This window comes from Hemicordylus capensis, chromosome 3, assembly GCF_027244095.1.
Source record: "Hemicordylus capensis ecotype Gifberg chromosome 3, rHemCap1.1.pri, whole genome shotgun sequence".
In the NCBI taxonomy this organism is placed as follows: Eukaryota; Metazoa; Chordata; class Lepidosauria; order Squamata; family Cordylidae; genus Hemicordylus; species Hemicordylus capensis.
In genome coordinates, this window is record NC_069659.1 from 308,540,164 (window position 1) to 308,560,551 (window position 20,388).

The window sequence follows — 20,388 nt, forward strand, 5'->3', positions numbered from 1 at the left end:
AAAATCTGCTTTCTTCTTTGATTTGCAAGTCAAATGGAGTAAAACGTTTTTAATGGGCATTTGTTCCAGCTCATAAAAACCTCTGATTTAGATCCAAGTCAAAACTACCTCTTTGGATTTCATCCTCATGGTGTCCTTGTTGCTGGAGCCTTTGGAAACTTTTGCACAGAGCACACAGGGTTTAAGACGTTATTTCCAGGTCTGACTCCCTACCTTCACATCTTTCATTTCTGGTTCAAATGTCCTTTCTTCAGAGATTATATAATGGGTGGTGGTAAGTAGTGTTGGATCATTTTTGTAGTTAAGTCAAATATATTTAGTAATTAAGTCAAATGTGTATGGATTTAAATGAACTGTACAAAACGAATATCTCTAAGTAAACTCTGGTATATGAACACTGTTGTATCAGTTTAGACAGGAATATAATGCAAATATTCTGAAATGATAATGGGCAGCATCTATTGTGGCATGTGGAGAATGAGGAGTTAGCACATGCAAGTGTCTTCTTCCTCCCTGAGCTGCGAGAAAATCTGTCGCTGGGGTTGAGATGCCGCACCAGTAGGATGCAAGGGGAGAGAAAAGAAGCACAGAGGTACCTTCTGCTCCACTAACAGAAGGCATATCTGCAGTTTCCAGGGTCACTTTCTGAAGCTGCCAGCACAGCACCCAAGATTGTTGAGGATCCTTGGCCCTAAACAATGGCTTTTCCAGCTGCAGTGGGGGGAGTGGGAAGGGGAGAATTGCTTCTACTAACTCTTCATTCTGCACACACCACTCTGGATGCTACCCAGTAGTGCTAATGTATCAAAAAGAAGAAATAGCAAAACTACACTAAGTAGCTGTCCTCAAAAGTCTACTGGGGAAGAAGTGAATCCACATGCCCCAGAATGGTGCAACTTTCATGACTTGTCTGGACATAGTAGAGATTGTTGCCCAGTGGTAGATCACATGTTTTACATGCAGAAGGTTCCAGATTCAATCTTTAGCAACTCCAGCTAGGGCTGGGAAAGTTTTCTGTGTGGAAAGCCGTGGCCGATTAGTGTAGAGTAAGCTAGGTGGACCATTGTTCTTGCTCAGCATATGGCTACTCCTAATATTCTTATGACTTCATAAGAAGACTTCCAGAGCTGTGAACTTCTGCTGTGAAAGCTCTGTTGCAACTCTCTTGCTGCCGCAAGTCTTGCAAGTTTTGGAGACTTTTGCAGGAAGTGAGGTTTTGGATGGGGCCATAACTGGATGTAAAAGTCTTAAGAATAATATGAAGATGATGTATGTGTAAAGCATTGCTAATTGCAAAATGTTTTAAATCTGTTGTATTTCCTGTCCTATAAGAATATTGTTTCCATTTTTATAGATGGCTATATAATAAATACACTACAGTCAGAAATAGAACTTGAACTCACATCTTACCAGATCCATGTACAAACTGTACATCACATGGATCATACTAACTACTGAAATTACTGAGTGATCACAAAACATGGGAATTTTAGTTTCATATGGGTAGGGCTTTAGCCTCCACTTCAAGATGAATATGCAGAAATAAATTTCAGAAGTAACAGTATTATAAACTCAAAATGTCATAGTAATAGCACTGGCAGTGATGCCATAGCGGTCCTGTGTTACATTGGTTTTCAGGGAAAACAATTTCATAGCAAGAAGTGTGTTTTCAAACTTGGGGTGGGGTGCAGGCACTGAAAAGCATAACATCTTTATCAACCATAATTGCTTCCATTCACTGAATACATTCCCTGTTGTGTTCAAACAGTGAATAACTTTACAAAAGTGAAACTTAGAATCTGTCACTCATTAATAGAGGACAACAGGATTTAGAAGTAAAATGGTAATCTGAGAAGTAGAATTTCACGCTAGCTTTTCACTGAATTTCTAATGAATTGAACAATAAGATATTTGTGCAATCTATCGCAACCTTGTTTTGGTCCAAAATATCACAACTCCTATTTGTTAAACAGCAAAACAGTAACTGCAGAACAGTTTAACAAATAGGTGTGATCCACTGGAACAATGGAGACCTTGGGGAATGTTGAATATGCTTATCCAGCCATTATGGGCTGGCTTATGAAAGAAGACCCCATTCAGATCAATAACACAGTGGCTAGAAAGACATTTTTCTCCCTCTCGCACCACACTAGAACCAGAACCAGGGGTCATAGCATGAAACTAATCACCAGGAAATTTAGAATGAATGAAACACTTTTTTTGCAGAGTGCACCTATGGAATTTTCTGCCACGGGATGTGGTCTACAAGCCTGGATGGCTTTAAAAGGGGCTTAGAGAAATTCATGGAGGACAAGTCCATTGACTAATAGATAGGAATGTGCCTGAAAAGCAGTTCAAAGGATTCAGAATGTGCTCTCAAGGATGCTCTACTTGAGTACAGCACTCCCAGGTTTTTATAATGTCTGAAGAGGACTCTGGAGAGCCATAGAATGCAAATGTTCACAACATATGATAAATCTGTTTTTACCACTTGGGCATTCTTTCAAAGTAAAAATTATGCTTTTCTGGAACATGTACCTTACTTCAGATTATACACAATATAATATCTGATTTGGTAGGAAATTCCAGAAGAGCAGTTCCCACTTATGGCATCTCCCATGCAAGTTTCTTGGGAATTTCTAGGAACTGCTGCCAGGCATGTAGCTGGCCACAGCTTAAACAGCTAGCCATTTGTTGGAACTACATGGAGGCTGTCTTCAGGAGCCCTATTCACATGTTATGCTCAGTGCACATGCAGTCTGTGTACACACACTGTGTGCCCATACAGACCTGTACACATGTATTGTAATCTACACATTATTCAGTGTGCATACAATAGGACATTTTCAATCAATATCTTACATCTTATTCATCCATTCATTCTGTGCAAACTGCTTTGAGAGCTTTTGTTGAAAAGCAGTATATAAATATTCATAATAGTTGTAGTTTGGGAGGCCTAGATCCTGGTTCACTTTCACATTTTATTTTGTGGAAGGAGGGAACACTGTAGCTCAATTCTATCTCCTTTTCATCCAGCCCTGTGTCTTCAAAGAGTTAGTGCTAAGAAGCAGGTATCTTCGGTTTTGTGTAAGTGCTGCAGAGTGGGTTGAGGCACACTTCTTCTGTTAAATTTTATTGTGGTTATCTAAATCTCCAGAGTGTTCCCATAAAGCTGGGGAGTTGTGAGGAAATTCTCTCAGAACTTGCCACCAGCAGCTGGTGGTGTTATTCTGTAACACAAAGAGATTAATTGTTCAAACACCTTCCTCTTCTGAAACAGAACAGGATTACCCTACTGGAGATGGAGCCACAGAGCTTCAGCATTTTCTTTTGCGGATAGCTTTCCTCCTCAGAAGCAGAAGAGTTTCCTGTCTTGAGGGAGTATTCTTCAAGCTAAAAAAATTCTCACACTTTTTGCTGAAGCCCTCCTAAGTTCCATTAGCTCCACCAATCTGTTTGCTGTCTGACCTCATGAACGACTTACCTTTACATTTATATCCCACTCTTTTCCCAAGAAGCCCAGAGCAGTGTACAGTAGGGATTTATTTGTTTTTATTTATTGTTAGATTTTTATACCGCCTTTCATTAAAAGAATCCTAAGGCGGGGATGTGCACAGACTGAAGTTTGTGCATTGGTTTGGCGCTGCTAGGGGTGGTAAGTGGGATCTTTAAAAATAAGGAGAGCAGGTCCTTCCATGCTCACTGCTGCTCAGTTCAGCTTCCTGCTGCAACGGTGCTCCCCACAACAACCTGCATGCAGTGTTGCGTAGTGTTGCTGACCACACAAATGGAATCCGTGCATGCACGGATGCCATGTGCATTCTAGTGCTGTGTGCGGGTTCTTGGGGGGAATGCTATTGCAGCAGGAAGTTGCATAGGGTAAAGACCTGCTCGCCTCATTTAAAAAGAGCTAGCTCACCATTCCCTACCACCCCTCGGCACCGCCAAACCAATTCAGACGTCGCCCAAACTGGTTCAGTGCCAAACATTCCTAATGTACAGGATTATATTTATCTTCACAACAAGCCTGTGAGATAGGTTGTTCTGTCTCATTGATTAACATGGGGCAGTTTTTGGCTTCCTTTGTTCTCAGCCCCTCCCTTCAGATTTTTGTGAAACTGACAAATGAGGGTCAGTCCAAGTCTGCCAGTTCTGCCCACTTGCCTGCAGCTGCTCCATTTCTCCATCCATAAAGATCATTATTATTATCTATTCAATTTCTAAAATGGCTCAGGGTGGTTTACACAGAGAAATTATAAATAAGATGGATCCCTGTCCCCAAAGGGCTCACAATCTAAAAAAAAAACATAAGATAGACACCAGCAACAGTCACTGGAGGTACTGTGCTGGGGATGGATAGGGCCAGTTACTCTCCCCCTCCTCAATAAAGAGAATCACCACATAAAAAGGTGTCTCTTTGCCAAGTTAGCATAACATTTCTAGTTCTTTCAGAAAGAGAGATAATAAATAACAATAATACAATTTGGGTATATATCATTCCCTCTATTTTCTGTAGTAATACCTCTACTGATGAATAGAGAGTTTTTGAGTATGAGTAGGAAATGACAGTTATGAGAATATCATTTCTCAACATGCTGATTTGCAATCCAGAGGACATCTGAAGTACAAGCGGGTGGGGAATAATCTGGAACGTTAATTCTTCACAGTTTTAGACAATGTGTGCAGCTGAAGAAAAATGATTCTCGGTATACCGTACATACTTAAGGTTTTGTAGGGTGACCTAGCAATGAATAGTATGGTTAATGCAAGACACGGTCCAAGTTCTAGACAAACCTGCACACCTTGTGGTGTCCTGCTGAGCGGAATAAAAATGTCCCCTAACAGATTTTAATTTACTCATGTAAATCACTTGATATGAAAATATTTAGACATTGATTAGTAAGATTGAGAGCCTCAGTATGCGAGTCCTTCAGGCAGATAACATGGGGAGAAACACAAGATTTGTCATGATGCAGGTCCAATCAGTGTGTTGCCTAGAATCTAGGTCTTTTAGGGTATGCCCGTATCCTCAGTTTGGAGATTAGATTAATGTCATATTTGTGCAAGTTTTAGTTTTTAAGTCCTGTGGCTACAAATAGTTTTAAGACTCTATGCAACACAGATCAACTGATTTGGTTTGGAATGTTTGTGTGTATCACTTTTAGGGATGGTTACATCCTCCAAGAAGAGTGTGTCTCATGTGTTAAGCAGTGAAAAAAGTGGAAATGTTGCAGTTATCGTAATTGGTGGGGCAGAAGAATCTTTGGATGCCCATCCTGGAAGCATGACTCTTAGTATCCTCAGAAGGAAAGGATTCATTAAGATGGCTCTGAAACATGGGTAAGTTTCATAGCCTGACTATAAACTTTACTTCTTTATTTCAAAAAACCTCATCTCCAAGTCCATTGCTCCTTGGGGGTTGGGGGGTACACTAACATTGGCATTTGCCTGTATCTATACTGTAATCTTTGGTTACTGTACATCTGCTAATTTTGTTTCAGAGCTAATTTTCCCAGCTCAAGCAGCAGATGTAGTAGTGGACACGAACCTGAGCAAGTGTGTCTGTTTGTACCTGAGCAAATGTACAGTACATCATGCCTTGCTTATGTTCTTCCTTTCAGGCACCCTTCCAAACTGGGCACTTGGTAACGGACTATCTCCAGCAGGGGTGGGCAAACTTGGTCAGTCACTCTTGGCCTCTCAGCACAGCATGGGCTGGCAGTGTGGTGCAGCGACCACACCACCCAGGACATTCTAAAGAGGATTTGAGGGCCTCCAGTGGGTATGGCGGCCCTGGACTTCCGCCCAGAAGTCCAGGGGTAAGAGCAGCTCTGGGGTCAGCAGCAGCTATTCAGAGAAAGACACAGAACAGAAGGCTCTATTGTTACTCATCTGCATACTTATTTCTTAGGTTCCTGTCTCTGATTGTGTCCCCAGGTGTCTGAATAGGTTGAAGGTGTCTGAATAGGCTGCAGTTGTTCCAGCCTTTCCTGACCTTTGGCACTAACACTTATTTTGCCTCTCAGAATACATAATTCCTGGTATACTCACATGGCTAAGTAGTGAGGAGGTTGCTGTTTGAAGCCGTGGTCTAGTGCAGTGTTTCTCAACGTTTTTGGAGTCATGCCTCTAGTCCTCAGACCAGAGGCTGAGAAACACTGGTCTAGTGTACATAGTGCTGCCATCTGAACTAGTGCAAGGGCAGTTCCCTCTGTGGCATCAAATGCCTACTCATGCTGCAGTCTCTCTGCCAGCAAGTCAGTCTCCAACATGGATAAGCTGTGGATGGGGAGATGGAGAGCAGGCTGCCTGCTAACAATGGGACTGACTGCTAACCAATAGCCAGCCGTGATTAATAAATATTAGCCCTGCTGGATGTGAGAAGTCCAGCTGGCTGAAGAGGCATGCACATTCTATTCTTCTCATTATTAACTGTTGTTATAAAGTGCTATTCTAAAACCACTGCATGTTTCAGCAGTTCTTGCTATTTATCTCTTACCTAAGCTGAGCAGGTACTGTTTAACAGAGTCCCACCTTTAAGCCCCAAAACACACTTTGAGACTTTTTGCAGGTTTTATCCATGTAAAAAATATAATACCCTCCCAACCCTTTCAGTAACAAGAGCAGATGAGTGCACATGTTGGTGCTTAGACGCTTGGGGTTATATCCAAGACCATTGATCAGGACTAAGTTTCACTGAAATTAATAGTTGTTCGGAACATCAGATGATTTCATGCTTACTCAAACGAGATATCCAAGAAGGTTAAATGATTTTTTATTGTCTAGTATGCAAGGAACAACTTGCATTTCATAGATGCCTTTTCCTCAGAGTTTGTTCATTCAGATTGGTGATACTTGGACATTAAACCCATTGGGTAAAGAGACCACTGTCTTCAGCCAGGTTCAAGTGGTGATTCTCTTTATTTAGCAGGGGTAGAGTAACTGGCCCTATCCCCCCTCCCAGCACAGTACCTCCAATGACTGTTGCTGATGTCTGTCTTATGTTTCTTTAAGATTATGAGCCCTTTGGGGACAGGGATCCATCTTATTTATTTATTATTTCTCTGTGTAAACCACCCTGAGCCATTTTTGGACAGGCAGTATAGAAATCGAATAAATAGATAAATAATAAAATAAAATAAGTGAGGATTGAAGGTCTCTTTCCCTCCTTCCCAGGAGGGCCATTTTCTGCTACTGCTAGGACTGGCAGAGAAAAGGCGAAAGGCCCAAGCGAAGGAGGAGCCAGAGCTTTATTGGCTCTCGAACAGCCCAGCTAAGCTATACATTGATTCTAAATAGCTATAGATTGATTCTAGATTCTAAATTCCCAATACATTGATTCTAAATAGGCTGTACTAGCTGCTCTCTGCTTACGTGATGAACATGCTTCTGATGCATCTAACAATACAGGCTAAATTATTCTACATACACTAACATAAAGTCTAACAATATTAATCTGGCTTGCTACTTTCATGCATACCAAACTCATGGTGCTGTTGAGGCAGCGCAATAGGTCTTAAACTATTCTCTACCAATTTGTCTTACTGATTTCAATGGTGCTTAGTCATGACCAACTTTCTTAGGATATAGACCTTCACACTACATAATGAAATAAAATTGTGAAAGTGAAGATGTAGTAACTTCCTGTGTCTTTCCTTTGTATGTTTGCAATAGTTCTTTGTCAGTGCAGTATTAGCCAACAGCAACCACAGACCTTTCCCTTCTTGTGGAGATTGTTTCCGATTTCAACATTTATTCCATCTAGTGTCCCTTCTAACATTATATCTGGGTGAAAGAGGCAGCCAAGTGCAGTGTCCTTGTAACCCATAGTTCTTTCCCCATACTGGAACTGCTCTTAGGCATCTCTCTTAAATGTATTTTCTTAAGAATATGCTCTTCATTTGTGCATATAAGTAATTTGGGGGCATAGGCAAATTAAGTTGAGTGAAGATTCTAACACAAATTTGACATTCACAGACTACACTGTTTGGTGGCATTTGATTAGTTTCAGAGCTGAGAAAGCACATTCATTATTTTAGGAAAGCACAGATAGTAGTCAGAATTGCCAGTGTCGTCTACTACTACTCCATATATATATACCAGTGTCGTCTACTACTACTCCATATATATATATATATATATATATATATATATATATATATATATATATATATCTTCAACCAAAGTTCTCAAAGCAATTTACATAGAAAAATAAATACATAAATAAGATGGCCCCCTGCCCCCAAAAGGTTCACAATCTAAAAAGAAACATAAGGCAGATACCAGCAACAGCCACTAGAGGTATCCTGTGCTGGGATTGTATAGGGCCAGTTGCTCTCCTCCTGCTAAATATAAGAGAATCACCACTTTAAAAGGTGTCTGCTTGCTCAGTTATCAGGGGTCTGCATACTGGGGTCCTCTCAGCGGTGGAGTCACGATTGGGCGAATGGGTTCAAAGAACCCAGGCCACTGCCAATCAGGGGCCATGCCTCACAGCCCTGATACGTCCCCAGTGTCTGATGTCAGACACGGGGTTGCTGGTTTAGCTCCTGAGCAGGGGCCACACAGCCCCCATTTGGGCATTAAATGGCCACTCCTGGCCGCACTGTGAATGCAGTGCCAGCCCCAACCTAGCTCGCGAATGGGGCCACTTGGCCCCGTTCGGGAGTTGGACAACCAATGCTGCATTCACAATGGGGCCAGAAGCAGCTCCGTTCCAGAGTTTGAGTTCAGCCAGCACTGCGTTCCCTTTAAGGCAAGGAAGAGCTGCTCCCGGCCACACTGCGAACGTAGTGCTGGCTGAACTCAAACTCTGGAACGGAGCTGCATGGCTCTGTTTGGGAGCCAGACCATGCCCCCCATGTCTGATGTCAGATGCGGGGGGGGGGCAGGTGAGTGGGGCTGCTGCTGCAGCTGGACACGGGCCTCTGGCCGTCTGGCTCCATGCTTGGGTCCTCTGCTTACTGTGTAACTGTTGGGAGGCGGAGTATTGGAGAGGAGACTTTTGAAGTTCCCTCTGCAGTACTCATGGGGCTGTAATGCTTTGAAGCAATTGACCAATGTCAGCTTCTCACAAAAGAGAGCGGGCTAGAGGTATGAAGCTGGCCTTTTTAAGTGGCTACTATCTGTTGGGCTATATTGCTGTGAAACTTGGGCAATACACACCTCTCTCCCTTCCCTCCCTCCCTCCCTCCCGCTTTGTAGGAGCATCCCACACATTTGGCTGGCCACCCTTTATGGGGATAGAAGAGATTTTAAAAATCTTGCTGTGAATGGCTTGTGAGTGGTGGGGTGTGTTTGCCCTCCCTGGAGGTCGTCTTTATGAGTTCTTAAAAATTCCAATTTGGCCAGAGTAATCATGGTTAGCTTGTCTGTAGTAAGTTTAAGAGATGTAGGAGGAAAGGTTTAGCAGTTTCACTGTTGGCAGACATATTTGGAGATGGGGACAACTTGTGGATCTGAACGGGTGGCTTCTGAGTGGAACCCAAGTCTTAAGAAGGTGGGAAGCAACTGGTGCTTGGTTCCAGTTTCCTCTCTAGCCTAACCCTGTGCTGAACATCTAAACTGTACACTTATCTCTCACTGTTTTCTATGGTATTCAGGCACATCTCAATTCTGGGTTGCCCATGTCTTACATCCTATGTATTGCATTCTGTGTATGAATGGAGGCTTAATTGCCTTGCCTTTCGAGCTTTTCCTGGAAGTCACTAGGTTATTACATATTTAAAATCTATCTGGCATTATAATATAATTTTGTATACTTGGTACAGCTGAATGCTTTGATTTGTGACCATGGTCTTCTGCTTTTCGCTAGACATACTGGTCAACACACTGATGCGAACTCTACAAATGGAATGTCACTATGTTCTCTGATTTCTCTGACAGGGCTCAACTTGTCCCAGTGTTTTCTTTTGGTGAAAATGAACTGTACAAGCAAATCGCAAATCCAAAAGGATCCTCGCTGAGAACATGGCAAGATAAATTTCGGAATATAATGGGGTTTACTCTGCCTCTCTTTCATGGCAGAGGGATCTTTCAGTATAGCTTTGGTTTTTTGCCTTTTAGGAAACCTATTTATACTGTTGGTAAGTTCTTCTTACAGATTTTGATCTCATGTATGGATGTTTCAGTGTATAAACCGCAGCCCTCTGCTCCTTAAAAACATAAGAACATAAGAAATGTCCTACAGGATTAGACCAAGGGCCCATGTGGTTCAGCATCCTGCTTCCCATAGTAGCCAACCAGATGCTCTGGAAAGCCAACCAGCAGAGCTCTAACGGAACTTCAAGCTGTCTTCCGTTGCTGCTTCCCAACACCTGCTATTCAATGGCATATTGCCTCTAAACCTGGAAGTTAACAAAGTGTTCTGTCTGTATCAAAAGCCACCATCTATGCACCAAAGTTAGGAGAGGAGGAAGCTTGAATCAAATGTTTGTCTCTTTACTAATCTTTTACTTGGTGGGTCTTTCCCCCAACATTGGTTGTATTGTATTTGTCATAGGAACATAGGAAGCTGTCTTATACAGAGTCGGACCATTGGTCCATCTAGCTCAGTATTGTCTACACTGACTGGCAGCAGCTTCTCCAAAGGAGACTCCCTATCTGGTGATGCTAGGGATTGAAGTTGGGACCTTCTACATGCAAAGCAGATGCTCTGCCACTGAACTATTATTCCATCCCCAAAGGTGGCATACAAGGGTCTCCCATCCAGGTAGTGACCACACCAATTCCTGCTTAGCTTCATCAAAGTGGCTGTATCATGTGCCCTTAGGCCATGCACTGTCCATTGTGAATACTCTGTATAATGCACCCTTATATGTCCTTTATTACCTGTATACCTCCCTTAGAGTGCCAGTTTGTTGGTCCTGATATATCTGCGTTCAAACTGCCACCCAGCCACTGGGTGACCTTGAGCAATTATAAAATGGGATAATTCCCACATATATCTATTTGAGCGCCTTAGAGAAAGGGTTGGTACAAAAATGTTCTTATCTTAAATACATGTAGAGGTCATAAATATGATGTGATCGCTGATCTGGAGGGCTGTAGGGAAGGCTGGAGCTCATCTGCCTTCTTGACTGATGAGTGGCGGCCATTCATAAGAACATAAGAACAGCCCTGCTGGGTCAGGCCCAAGGCCCATCTAGTCCAGCATCCTGTTTCACACAGTGGCCCACCAGATGCCACTGGAAGCCTACAAGCAGGAGTTGAGGGCATGCCCTCTCTCCTGCTGTTACTCCCCTGCAACTGGTACTCAGAGGCATCCTGCCTTGGAGGCTGGCGGTGGCCCTCTGACTAGTTGATAGACCTCTTCTCCATGAAGTTATCCAAGCCCCTCTTTAAGCCTTCCAGATTGTTGGCTGGCACCACATCTTGTGGCAGAGAATTGCACAAGCTGATTATGCATTGTGTGAAAAATACTTCCGTTTGCTGGTCCTAAATCTCCCGGCAATCAATTTCATGGGATGACCCCTGGTTCTAGTGTTATGTGAGAGGGAGAAGAATTTCTCTCTCTCCACTTTCTCCACACCATGCATGATTTTATAGACCTCTATCATGTCTCCCCGCAGTCGTGTTTTTTTTCTAAACTAAAAAGCCCCAGGTGTTGTAGCCTTGCCTCACAAGGAAGGTGCTCTAGGCCCCTGATCATCTTGGTTGCCCTCTTCTGCACCTTTCCCAGTTCTACAAAGTCCTTTGTTAGATGTTGTGACGGGAATTATACACAGTACTCCAGGTGTGCATTATAATATTAGCAGTTTTACTTTCAACCCCCTTCCTAATGATCCCTAGCATGGAATTGGCCTTTTTCATAGCTGCCGCACATTGAGTCGACATTCTTGCCTTGGCCATGCCACGTGCCCACATGAGCAGCAGCATGGAGAGAAGGCAAGAGCTGGGAGATGGACTTCTCCCTCCTGCACCCCAGGGTGCCCTGTGCCATGAGCACAGTTGCTGCACTCATTAGAGCAACAGCTGCGCTTAGCGCGGCCACTCCCCACCTCCCGGCTCGCTGCCGGAAATGGTGGCGGGCTGGGGGGGGAAGCCTTCTGACCCGACAGCAAGCATGCACACTATCGGTTAACAGCTAAGGGGGGAAGTTGGGCGAGCAGGGCAGGGGCACTGGGATCAAGACTGATCCCAGCACTCCACAGAAGCAGCCTAGCCCAGCCTCGGCTGCACATGTGAATGGCCTTGGAGTCTCTTACAATCCTGTACTGTTCTGTTTGCCTACCGAAAATGGGAATGATTTATTCCTATAAGACAGGGTTTCCCAACCTGTGGTACTCCAGATGTTGCTGAAGTACACTAAATTATAGCTGGGGAAGATGGGAGTTCTATTTCAGCAACATTATACTGGCTCAGTCGTGCCAGTATAGTTGAGTGTTTTCAACATGCCGCCATTTTAAACCCTGAACATTCTATTGCATATAAAGTCAGAAGTATCCACCCAATCCCTCTGAAACCATGCACACGTCAATTAGGGGGCAAGAGACACCACTCCTCCAACTGTTATGTAAATCTGTTGCAAAATTGCTGAGATACAGCAGTTTGGGTTTTTAACTCCTAAAAGGAGGATTCAAAGTTTTGGTGATCTTTTTTTCCATCACAGATAATGTATATTTTTTTAATGTTTGATATCTTCTTAGCATCCCCCCAAAATTCAGGTCCATGAGGGATTGGTGCCTCTTGCTGGTTTGAAAATCATGAATTTACTGATTTTTGAGTAATTATTATTCAAAATCCGCATAATAAAAGGGAAAATAACTAAGGGAAAATTAGCGAAGAGCATAACTGAGTCTGCCCACTGAGAATTCTGAAGCCAAAGTTGAGAGAGGAAAGTCCTGGCAATTTCTAGTGAGTGACTTCTTGGTTGGTTCTGAACATAGGTACCTGATAAAGACAGTCTATGAACCCTCTGGCACTTGTGTAGTTAAACAATCATTCCTCCCCCTCTCTTTCCTTTAATGGGCTTTTGTTTTCTCCCTCTGCCCCCTTGCTCTCTCAACCACCAAAGGAGGGGAGCAAAGTCCCTCATTAAAGCTTGGATGGAATACATTACTAGAAGGTAGATCCACTGATTCCACTGGAGCTTACTTCTGAGTAAACACACATAAGAATCAGGACCAGCAGAGATCCTAGGCAAGAATTTATTTTATTTATTAATATATTTGTATACCACCCAAAACTTGTGTCTCTGGGTGGTTTACAACAGATAAAAACAACATTAAAACATTAGTTAAAAACAAACAAGATATTTAAAACACAACAATTTAAAAACTTTTAAAACAATGCTCTAAAACAACATTAAAAACAATCAGAACAGTATCAGTTAAAAGCCTGGATGAACAGGTGCATCTTTAAAGCCTTTTAAAAAGCTGTCAGAGATGGGGAGGCTCTTATTTCACTAGGGAGCGCTTCTCTTTTTCTTCCTTCATCCCAGCCGCTTGGCAAAACATAGGAGGGGGGAATCTATTTCTCTGGGGCTTACTTCTGTGTAAAAATGGGTTGGGACCAAGGACCCCATGCTAGGAAGTTCCAAGGAAGGAACCTCAAGACTGCCTTGGTCTTTCAGTTGGACTTTGGGCTGGGGTGGGATGCGTCCAGGCAGACATTTAACAGGTGCAATTTCCCTTATCACTTCCTAGAGATGCTCCTGATGGATTTCTGCCTGATGCATCTCTGATTAAGGCAAAGTGTGGGTGCATGGAGCCTCATTTCTAAAGCTGTCGTCATATACCAGACTGTACAAAGTCTTTACAGCTTATATGGTGCAGAAGTTAAGATGGGCACCTTAACTTGCAATTTCCATTCTTTTTAGAGCACAAGTGAAAACGTAAAGCATCTTAACTCTCATCTTAAACTAAAGGTTTTTGGATTACCAAATCTAGAGTACAACAGGTTGGGAACCCCTGTCTATAGGCAAACAGAACAGTACAGGATTATAAGAGACTACAACTCCCATCATCCTCAGCTACAATTTATTGTGGCTGGGAATGAAAAGAGTTGTAGTTCAGCAACATTGGGAGTACCACAGGTTGGGAACTCCTGCTATGGAATTTCTGGACTTTATGGAATTCTACTTTTATGGAATTCTAGCAGGGTTTTTTGGAATTCTGCTTTTTCTTTTCTCTGAAGCATCAGAGATAGCTGGCCGACCCAACCAATACTGTCCCCATAGCCAGCAGAGTACAAACGTAGAATGTTTCCCCCCTTTTCTTGAATGGAATACCTTTTACCACATCCCCTTAGTACTGCTGCACTAAACTAGCTGTGGAGATACTTCCATCTGGGGAAGTTCAGGGGTGTAGCTAGGGGAGAGGGGGCCCGTGTTCATCCCTCTTTCTGGCGGCCTCCTAGAGTGAGGGAGATACTGAAGAAAATAGGGATGGATGGAGTTGGAGGGCCCTCAGGAGCTGGGGGCCTGTGTTCTTTGAACCCTTTCGCTCAATTATAGCTACATCTCCGTTACTTGGAGATATGAGTAGGGCAGACTAGTGTCAGAACTGGATGTTTCAGAAGCTGGATAACTTCTTGATCATGTTTTAGTTTCTAAGCATTTTGTTGTATTTTAAGTTTGTGTTAGGGATGTGCATAAATTGCGATTCTTCACGTGATTCGGAACACATCCCCGGCTCCTTTAAAATGGAGGAGAGCAGGTGCTCCTCCACCGCTCACCGCCACTTCCTGGACCACGCAAATGGCATGCGTGGAAATCATTTGCATGGTCTGCATGTGTGTGTCTGAATTGCATGAGGGCAGCTGGGGGAGTGCACCGCCAGCATGTGTAGATAGCTGGGAGGAGCACTGCCGATTCAGGAAGTGGCAAAGAAGCAGGTATGCACCTGCTCTCCTGTATTGTAAAAGGGCTGGAGATGTGTTCTGAATTGCATGTCGAATCACGATTCGTGCACATCCCTAGTTTGTTTTCCCACTCTTCCCTTCTCTTACATAGTTTTCAGATTACAAACTTCTAAGAGCAACCTCTGTTGCTGAGATCTTTTAAAGGCATTATGTAAATTGAACCATAAGAGAAATTCTAGCTACTTTTTCAAGAGGTGAAGAGGTAGGTTGAAAGCCACTTCTATCTCAACTTTTGATTTGAGGACGTGCTCTTCTATCAACTGGTGTTTTCTCCAGTACACACTGTAATATAATAAGATCTGATGGGCCACAAAGCATGCTCAGAGGTTTAATTTGTTTATACCTGTAACCGAACATTGGAAAAAGAGGCTAGCAAGGAATGAATACCAAAAAGACAACAACTGAAAAAGAATGAGTCCTTTGGGGGGGGGGGGGGTACCTGTATTTTAAACTCAAACTCTAAACAACATGAGTTTAGGGTGGAGGTGATTCAAAATGCCATTTTCTAAAAGCAGTTATGCACCCAAACAGTGCATAATGGGGTATGCTAGTGCATGGTGGGTGAGATTGTTCTCATCTTCTTTGAATAAAATTACTTCAGCTTTTGGAAACTGAAAAGTATAGCAAGAATGTACAGCATGGATGCTCTTTCATAACTGTTACAAAAGGAGCCAGAAGATAATCAGTCAATTTATTGGTCCTTGCGGATCATGTCCCATGGCAAGGAGGGGCATCTTACAGGCCTATGCATGTATATGGACCATTTCAGTATCAACTCTGGAAAACATAATGGCTGATATGAGACAGAGGGTTAGATAAATAGAAATAGCCCTGCAGCACTGCAAAAAGGCTGAGGCTTGTTTTGCTGCTGTGCAGCCTTCACAGACATTTTCCAGCTTTTGCAGGGAGAGAAGTGAAAATAGCTCCCTTCCCTCTCTCTGCACGGATGTGGAACAATGCCTTTTGACCTTGTCTTTTTGGATAGTAATCATAAAGCTCCATCGCAGGGCTACTTCCATTGATGTAGTCCTGCATCTCATGTCAGCTATGAGTATTATGTCACTCATCACATCTTTGTGTTTATATGTATTCAAACACTCAGTAGGGCCTATATACGATGCATCTAGTAGTGATTAAGCTACCTATAGTAGGTACAGAAACTAGTTCTGTACTTGTCTAGCACCATAAAGAAATCAGAAATCAAGCTTCCCACAATTTTCCATAATAAATTAGCAAAGTGCCTGTTTTGCTAGTCCAATAAAGTATTTCCAAACTCTAAAAGACAATTATTTGTAGTTAATGGAGCTACAACAAAATTCCTTTCCACTCCTCAAAAATCTGGTTTCTTTTGAAGTCTTACTCTGTATTCAGGGTTGCATCCCCCCTTTAACTATTAAGACAGTTTGGAAAAATGATTAATTTTTGTATGTTTTGACTTGCAAGTTGATATTTCATTTTACACCAATTTGCATTAAAGAGTATTTCAGACAACCATTCTGAGTAGACCAATAAGTCCATTCTAAAATGCTCCATTGTATTCCATTTTTAAGAGCTTCCTGAGCAACATCTTGACTAAAAAAGCATGAAGGTGCTGCTGCCATGTTCTAGACCTAGACCAGGCCTGCTCAACTTTAGCCCTGCAACTGTTTTTGGACTTCAACTCCCATAATCCCCAGCACATAGTGGCCAATAGCCAGGGATTATGAGATTTGTAGACCATCATCTGCAGGAGCACCAAAACTGAGCAGCCCTGACCTAGACTAATGGAGCACAGGTGCTCGTGATGGAGGGAGGGGATTTCAATTACTTCCCCTTTGCCCCAAATCCTTCTGTGCCTCCTGAAAAGATCAGAGGCGTATCTAGGGAAAATAGCACCTAGGGCAAGCACTGAAATTGCACCCCCTGTCCAAACATCTGACACCCATCTTTCAGATAACTTTACCATAATATCAGCTGAAAAATGCAAGTCAAGCTTGTTAATCTTTTAATATTTCAAAAACTATTTAGCAATGGACGTAGCCAGACCAAAAAATGCTGGAAAACTACAAATTTCAGTATGCTGGGGCTCATGAAATACCCAAATACTATGTGGAGGTGTATTTGGAAAACTAAACAGAAGTGCCTATCTAATTCTTTACTATGCATTGTAGCATCACTATTACATCAGTTTTAAAAATAAATGGAGAATTTGGCTTTTCCCAGATACTCTGAAAATAATTAAAGGATATGCAGAGTAAACTGTGTCACAGCTTGTAATATATTCTAGTATTTCAGAAAGACAGTTAAAATGAGAGAAAGAGAGCAAGAAACTCCCAGTGGGCCTTAATACTAAGGATTTCACACTGATTCAAAGACAAACTCACCATTAATAGCCATATTATTAAGACATCACATTTAACTCACTTATCACAAGAAGCAAAGTAAGAGCAAATGAATACAATCCTAGCTCATAAGCTTCAGCTCAGTATTCACAAGCCCTGATTCTCTGTACCTAGTTCCAAACTAAATATGTGTACAGTGACTTATATTATATTATTATTTTTTACCTGTAGCCCCTTCGGGGTGCTTCCTAAAGGCTGGGGGGGGGTCTGCAAAGCTTCCCCCTCCCCACGCTGGCCTCTAGGGCCTCACAGGGACCATTTGAGCATGTGTTGTGGCCATTGTTTATTTTTTTTTAAATGGCCACTAAAAACAGAGGCCATTTGAGCATGTGCAGTCACCATTTTGTTTTTGGCGACCATTTTTAATTTTTTTAAAATTTTGGAGAATGGCGCCCTCCTTCAAGTGGTGCTCAGGGCATGTGCCCTGCCTGCCCTACCCTAGATACGCCCCTGGAAAAGATTTCTCTGAGGTCTGCACAGAGCACTTCTGGGAGAAAGGGAAGTCACTGAATGTATTCTCCCCCCCCACACACACATACCTGCCATGTGTGCGCTGGTACTGCTTTAAACCCGTCAACAACACTGGCACTGTACTCATGTAGCACTCTCATGGTTAGCCAGGAGGCTGGCCACTGAGCTTTCCAATATTCCCAAGATTACATTGGTGCTTGCTTTGATCTTTGGACATCTCAACTGTTCTGCAGTACCAAGGATATCCATGAAAATAACTAATTAAAGCCTGCATCTGCAGGATTGACACTGAAAAACCTGTGGATGTGCATTTAAATACAGTAGCACACATTTACAGATGGCAGAGTGGTGCAGGGTAGTTAGATTTTAAATACATCTTAAATTGCTTGCAATTATGAAAGCATGTAGATATCTGACTTTCCTATGGACCATTGTTTCCATGTCTTTAATGGAAGAGGAGATTGAAAGCAAACAAATTTAAAACAAAATTACTGAAGTTCTTAATTTTGGAGCAGAGCACTCATGCAGGTGGTAATGAAGGTACCCTAACGCTTGCTGGGCATTTTGTTGTTTGCAGTTGGAAGTCCTATTGCTGTGAAACAGAATCTGAGTCCCAGTCCTGAAGAGATTGATCATCTCCATCAGAAGTATCTACAGGAGCTAAAGAAGCTATTTGACCAAAACAAAGAAAGATATGGGATACCAGAAAAAATCTCTCTCATCTTTACCTAAGTGCACATTTTATGTAACGCTACCACTTTTGAAACAAATAAGATTTTGTACAAAATCACTGTAAGCCACCTAATGGCGCAGCGGGGAAATGCTTGACTAACAAGCAGAAGGTTGCCAGTTTGATCCCCGCTTGTACTACATCGGGCAGCAGCGATACAGGAAGATGCTGAAAGGCATAATCTCATACTGCTCAGGAAGAGGCAATGGTAAATTCCTCCTGTATTCTACCAAAGAAAACCACAGGGCTCTGTGGGTGCCAGGAGTCAAAATCGACTTGACAGCACACTTTACCTTTACAAAATCACCAGCATGCTCTTGCACAAGATATCTGTAAGTCTGGCTTCAAAGAGACAGTTCTTTTGCTTCCTTACCTTGAACTTGAGGAACTTTCTGTGTTAATTTGAGAAGAGTGAAAGATTATTTTGTTAATATCAGACATTTGGGTCCCGCCCCCCCCTCTAAAGCAGGGATGTCAAACTCAATCAGATGGTGTTTTAGATTTGGTTTTGATGCACCTCTGGGGGGGCTACATATTGCCTCTCGTCACCTTCTGTCTTCCTCCTCCTCTCCCCTTTCTCTCATTCTCTTTGTTTCTTCCCTTACTCTCCTGTACTTCCACTTAAATTAGCTGAATGTACTACTTTTTACACCAGAATATGCTCAGGGAAAGTTTGAAATAGCCCCCCCTCCTCTTTTAGAAGAAATTCTGAATCTATCACATGATAGTTTGATTGTATGTGTATAGCTGAGTGCCTAGCTGTTCTTTGTATCTAACTATGCAATTTAAACATGTGTGCGAGATCACATTAACTATTTCATTGGGCTGGTGTGGTTGGGTTGTTTTTTTTTTTAACTTAAGGAGCAACCACTGAGGGGTGAGGGACAAGGAGAAACAGGAACATGGAAAGAGGGGAGCTTTTATCCTTTGCCATGATTCCAATCCAGATCAGGCCTCTCCAGTCACTGCTATCTTTCCCAAGAGGGAAAATCCCATTGATGGGAGTGAAACCCCCTTCCTCCCCATGCTGCTGTCCCAATCAAAGGCATAGCAAGTTTGGAACAAGTCCAGGACAAAAAGTGACAATGGGCTTCTGCCTCCTATTTCTTTTTCAGAAAGGCATGACCACAAAGAGAAAGCAGTGATCCAGTCAGCCGGAGCCCTCTCCCTCAGATGCCCAGGGCCATCTGTCCCCACTTTGTTCATTTGCAGCTACGCCCTTGGTCCTGATCATGATAGGTCTCATCACAGACCCCCTGTGGCCACTGTTTTGTTAAAAAAGCAACCAAATCTTCCTCTATCACACTGCCAATGTAGCATGTTGTAGTCTGGCCCTGCGCCATTGGTATCCTACTTGAAGTGATCTAATATGTTAAGAACATAAGAACAGCCTGCTGGATCAGGCCCAAGGCCCATCTAGTCCAGCATCCTGTTTCACACAGTGGCCCACCAGGTGCCACTGAAAGCCTACAGGCAGGAGTTGAGGGCATGCCCTCTTTCCTGCTGTTACTCCCCTGCAACTGATATTCAGAGGCATCCTGCCTTTGAGGCTGGAGGTGGCCCTCTGACTAGTAGCCATTGATAGACCTCTTCTCCATGAAGTTATCCAAACTCCTCTTAAAGCCATCCAGGTTTTTGGCTGTCAGCACATCTTGTGGCAGAGAATTCCACAAGTTGATAATGCGTTGTGTGAAAAAGTACTTCCGTTTGTCGGTCCTAGATTTCCCGGCAGAGCCTCATGTGGCAGAGCCTCATTTTGAGAAGGGAAGATATTTAGTTCTTTTGTAATTGCTATGATTTCATCTAGGGGAGTGGGGAGGAAAAGTAATCATAGTGATGATTCTCTGGGGAAGTTTGTTTTTTACATTTTAAAAAAACACATTATTGGAAGGGAACAAAAAATGACATACAAACCCCAAGAAATTTGGGTGCTATATTTTCCAG

General features: G+C 42.8%; 1 protein-coding gene across 1 annotated transcript in view; it reads left to right on the forward strand.

Annotated features, from left to right (window-relative positions):
- The window catches only part of MOGAT1 (monoacylglycerol O-acyltransferase 1), a 36,383-nt gene extending 17,937 nt beyond the window's left edge, over positions 1–18,446 (forward strand). Inside the window, exons 3-6 of the mRNA XM_053310697.1 lie at positions 70–274; positions 5,166–5,340; positions 9,886–10,085; positions 18,292–18,446. Of these exons, the coding sequence (XP_053166672.1) occupies positions 70–274; positions 5,166–5,340; positions 9,886–10,085; positions 18,292–18,446 (735 nt within the window). The remainder of the gene's footprint in view (positions 1–69; positions 275–5,165; positions 5,341–9,885; positions 10,086–18,291) is intronic.
- Positions 18,447–20,388: the final 1,942 nt, after the last annotated feature.